At 33.1% G+C, this 7,202-nt stretch overlaps 1 protein-coding gene across 2 annotated transcripts; it reads right to left on the bottom strand.

Annotated features, from left to right (window-relative positions):
• Positions 1-461: 461 nt before the first annotated feature.
• On the bottom strand, positions 462-6,720 carry LOC132604583 (GCN5-related N-acetyltransferase 6, chloroplastic-like). 2 transcript variants are annotated; one of them, XM_060318146.1, is made up of 9 exons: positions 6,387-6,720; positions 3,762-3,984; positions 3,595-3,647; positions 3,429-3,465; positions 2,822-2,893; positions 2,020-2,124; positions 1,700-1,856; positions 1,528-1,604; positions 462-837 (listed from the first exon to the last, which is right to left on the bottom strand). In XM_060318146.1, exons 1-9 carry the CDS (start codon positions 6,500-6,502, stop codon positions 772-774), a joined length of 906 nt encoding a protein of 301 aa, XP_060174129.1. In that variant the 5' UTR covers positions 6,503-6,720; the 3' UTR covers positions 462-771. The 2 variants fall into 2 exon arrangements, with proteins under 2 accessions (XP_060174129.1, XP_060174131.1); XM_060318148.1 differs by lacking the exon at positions 6,387-6,720 and adding an exon at positions 4,798-5,608.
• Between the last annotated feature and the right edge of the window lie 482 nt (positions 6,721-7,202).

Raw genomic sequence — 7,202 nt, 5'->3', positions numbered from 1 at the left:
GAGGGGTGTTTTGGTTCACTTTGGGAAACTTAAAAAGGATAATTTCTATTAAGTGAGATATCATAAAGATGTAGTGGACGTTGTGGTGAAACTACAAAGGATGATTTTGGTCAAAAGCTAGGAAGTATTTAAGAGTATATACAGTTCGTGTATATTTATTCAATTACCAATGAAAGTATATTCAAGCTATTATCGTCTAAGCGATTAGTCTGACGATTCAATTCTCAAATCAAGGCATCCTCACAATGAAATTTGAGTTTATAGGACAACTTAATACAGAAGGAAAGTCATGCTAATTTCCATTCATTTAGTTAACTCGGATGATTATGCTGGTTCAAGTGGATATTCAGAAGTTAGTTTAGTAATAGGTGTAGTTGGTGGGATAACAAAATCTTTTTCCTTGAGAAAACATCATCTCTCAGCCTATTGTTACTTGAATTCTTCATTTGTCTTTCGACATATTCATGTCCAAAAATATATGACATTGAGTATGATGAGTACATAGTCCAAATTCTCCAAAATACACTAAAATTTTAACCGGATATGCTCGTATTGGATACTTCAATAAACATGTATCCGATACGTATCCACTTCCCTAGTCCAAACAAATCGTACAACTTCTTTATACATATATTACAATCTCTGTAACTAACTAGTTGTCTGTCTACCCAAAGATACATTCATCAACCAACAAGCTATTGGCTTCAAACCATATAAATGTACAAACTACCACATCCACTTTATAGTCAGGAAGTGAAGTAGCAATGGAGCTTATAAATCCAAGGACATTAGAATCCTCTGTTCTTTTGATAAAGACGATGAAGCGGCTTCCACGATCTGCATGGAATGACAGAGCAAGGAAAAGACTCAGCTCTAAGATAAGCGATGTAAGCATTTTCAAAAGGATTTGAGCATACAGTGCAAAATCAAGTTATACTATCATTTCAATCTAACTGGCTATCGCAAGTTATTACTCTATTTACCAGGTTATCACATCAGGGTTGATATCAAACTTTCTATGAAGAGTTACCTCCTGCTGTAGGTCAACTTAACTTGACGGTGGAAAATCTATATATCTTTTAGTCTGCATAACTTAAACTCTTGGTTTTTGTAATGTAGCACTATCAGAAGCGTAAGGGACTAAGGGCTCATTTCATATAGATTATCTTCCACTACTTTTGTCCCTTGAAAGGATACCACTATTAAGTGCTCGTTTCATATAAATTAACTTAAAGTCTTTTTGCTCCTTGAATGAATAACACTGTTAGCTAAGTGATATAACCACAATACACCTCCAAATGAATTTATCTAACGCACAGATCAAGAATTATGAGGCGGGATATAAACAGGTTTCAAACATTAAGAATGCGTTCACAAAGAAAAAAGCTCAAAGTAAGTATAACCATAATCTATTATTTGAAGTGACAACGAGGAAATCACAAAATCATTCACATACACAGATATAATGCAATAAACAATAGCAATAAGATGCTCAATACATGGGAAAAACGGATTGTGAAAGCTAACCTTAAAGCCAGTTTTTTTGTATAGTTCTTGGCCAGGTAAGTTGTCTGCATTAACGTGAACAAAGAGTTGCCTGAAACCTGCTTGTACGTGCAGTAAATATTAGACGTAGTTCAATGAAATTAATCAAGATGGATGGCAATTCTGAACATAAACCAGAGCTGAAAAATGGCACCTTCTAAGTTGACCACATCAGCAGCCAAATGTATCATATTTGAAGCAATACCCTGACGTCGAGCAAACTTTGCAACACAAACATTTGCAATGTAAGCATATTTATGTGAATCAAAGGGATCTTGACGTGCCAAGACAGGCGATAACTTTTTGATTTCCTGGAGACAATTAGAGGAAAAGGAATTCAGCAAACCCTAGAACACATTTTCGTCTACCTTAATAGAACGGAAACACAATACAAATCAAGGTTGTCTTTTTTTTTTTTTCCTGCTGCAGAATTTCGGGGTTTGGGAAGGGGGAGGAGTTTGGTTGAGTTGATACCCCTGGGTATCTCTCCCGCTGTACAAATTGTCGGATGCTTAGGTCCAAAGTTCCCACCACACTTTTAAGTACTGTTCTTCTAACATTTGGCTCTTCTTTTTTAACCTGAAACATTTGAAGGCTGAGGAATATCCAAGACAAATATCAAATTTCAAAAGAATAAATATCACATAACAACCATCTTAAGTACATCACAGACATTTTAAAGTATGCTTATTAAACTTTGAACATTGTCTTTTCTTTTGAATAAGTCAGTTTGAACATTGTCTTTTGTGGGTGTAAAGAAACCATATTAAAAATTGCCACGCACTAGATGTCCAGCCCTGGGCGTGAGGTGGGGTGTTAAGAGTTCGACATCGGTGGGTTAAAGGATACATGGTCTCCTTACGGCAATCCTCCCATCATAAGCTAGCTTTTGGGGTTGAGTTAGGCCCAAGATCCATTTCTTTACAGTGGGCAGAGGAATTTGTTAAGAAGATGTCAGTACTTGGAAGAAGCATCAGGTCACTTGGCACAACGTGGTGAAATTGCTCGCAGGAGTAAGAATCTTCTCATCAAAATTCAAAATGAATGAAAAAACTCTAGAAACTTTTTACTGATGGAAAGGAGGACTCTAGAAACTATGATATTGGCAATAGGCAAAAGATTGATGGACTAGATGCAAAGCACTGCATTTGAAATCAATGGAAAAATGAAAGCAATTCTAAAAATTAAAATGCAATATAAAGCAACTATACTTATGCAACTTGTGCATAAGCAACATTAAGGACAAGAAGCATTGTCTGGAAGCCACTGTACCTACCGCAACAAAACAAAAGCACTTCAAGCAATTTCCGTCCTGACCAGAACATCTTCTCTTTAAACCGTAAAACTCCTGCATACAAATAATGGAATAAAACGAAAGGCAAAGAAAAATTAGTGGTGCTAAGGAATACTAGCAGCAGAATGCCAGCAACACACGATGATTAATGTTAATTTTAATGGGAGAAGAATATAACAACGAAGTTGTCACTATTTATACCAGATATATCTCATTGTCAACATGTCTAATTTAAATGCAAGGTCATTGACCACATCGATTATCTTTTCTCAAAATTAAAAATACAACTGCTATCCTAACAATCCTAGAAAAGATAATTCGTTTGTTGGCATTAAATATTACATTAATCAAAGTAGGAACAGATCTGCTAACCTCTTTCGTTAAGTCTAAATTCTAAAATTACAAAAGTCGCTGAAGCCAAAGACATGCCTATGAGATGAGGCAATTTATAAACAACTAAGCAACTACTTAATGTTTATTCTAATGAGTTGTAGGAAAAAAGGGTTAAATATTTAATGGCCATATGTCAACTTCAACCAGATATCATTTTAATTGCAAATAAACAAAAAATTGGTTTACTGCAACTCACCTGTTCGGCATACTTCCTTTTGTATGCGTCAACATGCCTAAAATTTGCCAAAATACAATTAATATTCACCATATAACAATATGGATCAAAAAATATTTACCACATAACAATTCAAACTAACTAGTACTAATCACAGAACGGACATGTGATAAGAGCGAACTCTAACCTCATATAGGACACGGATTCCCAATGAGCTTCTGCCCGCAGCCAGGCTGCTGTCTGCCATTAACATTAAAACAGAGGAACAAGAAAATCTGAAATACTCTTAGGAAAAGTAACAAAGAAGAGCAATAAAAGTTTTATTTAGAAGAGCATAGAAGCAGCAAAACAAACCCAATATTCTTCATCAAGCACGGCCTCACGAGCAATGAAACGACCAAAGTTCCGCCTTTGCAATCCAGAGTGCCCATCATCAGTTTGCTGAAGCCGGTTAAAGGATAGCTCAGGTAACTTTGCATTGTCTTGCTTCGACAGGGGTGTGTGCCTTATACTTTGATCATTATTGCAATGTACTTCAATATTTTTCCACCTATCATATGAAATGGGGAAAGCCTCCCTGGAAGCAAATTGGATACCATCGGCAGAAGTTAGATGATTATTCAGATGCCAAAAAGAAATATAACTCAAAAGATCTTTTGCCTTTCATATGGTGAAGAAAAAGATATCTTTAGAAATTAAGCCTCTTTTTCTTGGCATGTTGATGATGACAACATTATCCCCATGAAAATTTAGAGTTTTTTTACATCCAATACACAATTGTTCAATAACGTGTCATACAAATGGTCCGTGCCCCAGCCTTATTCACTACCACTCTGTTTGTAATCTGGTTAACCAGGAAAAAGAACAGCTTTATTCACAAGCCACCCTTCAGAAAATACCAATTTCAAGAAAACCGTTAGCTTCATATATGTCCCACAAATTTGATTTAGGTAGTAAGTAAATCAAAAACTAGTTTGTTACTATTATATATACCAATATGTAGCTACTCAACTCCATTGGACTTATTTTATCAGAATCACAAATAAAAGAACCAACTTTTTACATATAACTTTTGACGGAATACCAAGTTTGAGCCATTAGCTAACCAATTCAATTTAAGTATTGAGTAAATTCCAAACTAGTTTAGGTCAGCTATATAAATCTTCTATATCTATTGCACATTTTCACTCCACTTCACCAATTTCGTCCAGAATCACAAATAAAAGAACCACCTTTATTTACGTGCAACCCCTCAAAAGAATACCAAGATTGAGATTTGAGAACACCACTAGCTTCATATATATACACCAGTCCAATAAGGGTCAGCTATACAAATCCTCTATATCTAATCTATATTTGGAACATATGTCAAACAAAACATCATATTTACCTGCTAAAAATGTTGACAACAACAAGGGGTTGATGTTTCTCTTGTTTAGAGAAAAAACAAGTGAATTGAGGCAACAATATACTTCTCAGCTCCATTTTTTTCTTCTTTTTCTTGGTGAATCACATGGGAAAAATACAAACTTTTTTTACCTTAGTACCCTAAATTATATAAAACTTCTATATTTATTCCACTCCATTGTACCAATTTCATTCACAATCACAAATAAAAGAACCAACTTTATCTAACTAAATCACAAACTAATTGGGGTGGACTAATATAAAATCCTCTATATCTAATCTATTTGGAATATATGTCAAACAAAAACATCATATTTACCTGCTAAAAATGTTGATAACAACAAGGGGTTCATGTTTACCTTGTTTAGAAAAAACCAAGCGTGATAAAAACCATTAGGCTCATATATATCCACCAATTTAATTTGGGTATTAAGTAAATCATAAACTAATTAGGGTCAGCCATATAAATCCTCTATATATATATTCAACTCATTTTACATAATCACAAATAAAAGAACCAACTTTATTTAACTAAATCACAAACTAATTAGGATGGCTATACAAATCATCTATATCTAATCTATATATGGAACACATTTCAAAATAAAACATCATATTTACCTGCTAAAAATGTTGACGACAACAAGGGGTTCATGTTTACCTTGTTTAAAAAAAAAAAAAAAAAACAAGTATGATAAAAACCATTAGGCTCATATATATCCACCAATTTGATTTGGGTATTAAGTAAATCACAAACTAATTGGGGTCAGCTATATAATCTCCTGTATCTATTCCACTCATTGTACATAATCACAAATAAAAGAACCAACTTTATTTAAGTAAATCACAAACTCTATATCTAATCTATATTAGGAACATATTTCAAACAAAAACATCATAATTACCTGCTAAAAACGTTGACAACAACAGGGGTTGATGTTTGTCTTGTTTAGAAAAAACCCAAGTGAATTGAGGTTGTTGAATCTTGAATTGAGGCAACAATATACTTCTCAGCTCCATTTTTTTTCCTTCTTTTTCTTGGTGAATCACATGGTAAAAATACAAACTTTTTTTTACCTTAAGACCCTAAACTATATAAATCTTTTATATTTATTCCACTCCATTGTGCCAATTTCATTCATAATTACAAATAAAAGAACCAACTTTATTTAAGTAAATCACAAACTCTATATCTAATCTATATTTGGAACATATTTCAAACAAAAACATCATATTTACCTGCTAAAAATGTTGACAACAACAAGGGGTTGATGTTTATCTTGTTTAGAGAAAAACCAAGTGAATTGAGATTGTTGAATCTTGAATTAAGGCAAAAATATACTTCTCAACTCCATTTTTTTTCTTCTTTTTCTTGGTGAATCACATGGTAAAAATACAAGCTTTTTTTACTTTAAGACCCTAAACTATATAAATCTTCTATATTTATTCCACTCCATTGTACCAATTTCATTCAGAATCACAAATAAAAGAACCAACTTTATTTAAGTAAATCACAAACTCTATATCTAATCTATATTTGGAACATATTTCAAACAAAAACATCATATTTACCTGCTAAAAATGTTGACAACAACAAGGGGTTGATGTTTGTCTTGTTTAGAGAAAAACCAAGTGAATTGAGGTTGTTGAATCTTGAATTGAGGCAAGAATATACTTCTTAGCTCCATTTTTTTATCTTTTTTTTTTTGTGGGGGGGGTGAATTACATGGGAAAAATTCAAACTTTTTTCTAGCTTTAAGACCCTAAATAAGTGGAAAAATCAAGAATTGCGGTGGGGAAGAAAAAAAGTGAAGCAAAAAAAATAAAAAAAAGATGGTCAAACGTACTATTTTGTGTAGGTACTATCCATTTGTTTTCCCAAAAATAGGAAAAACATAATAGGGAAAGAGAGAAGAAATGGGGTAAATATAAAATATCAACTTTATCCACTTTCCTAATTTAAGTAGGATCTTTGTTGGGCCCCACAAAATGACATTTTAATGCAGCCAAGTGGTAGTCTTTTCTTAAATTTTTTTTTATTCTCAATGTCCATTTTTATTTCGTTCAGTTTGAAAAATCAAGAGATAATTTATCATTTCATACTTATTTTATCCTTATCATTAATTATTGGGTTAACAAGTTCAAGAGATTATTAGTGATTGCATATTTGTTAAAGTATATTTGATTGATTTCAATTATTAAGACGATTTATAACACTTAGGGGTGATATAGTAAACTTATCATTCTATTTATTGCATCTTAAGGGGTGTGTCAAGTCAAACATGGATACGTAAACATGGACGGAGGGGGTAAAATTTTAGATGGATGGTTCTCTCTTTAACTAGATTTCTCGAATTTGCACCTTGAAAACGAAAAATCTCAATAGAG

The sequence above is a fragment of the Lycium barbarum genome, chromosome 7 (assembly GCF_019175385.1).
Source record: "Lycium barbarum isolate Lr01 chromosome 7, ASM1917538v2, whole genome shotgun sequence".
NCBI lineage: Eukaryota > Viridiplantae > Streptophyta > Magnoliopsida > Solanales > Solanaceae > Lycium > Lycium barbarum.
The sequence above is the reverse complement of the archived record's forward strand: the minus strand, read 5'-3'. Positions and strand labels throughout refer to the sequence as shown.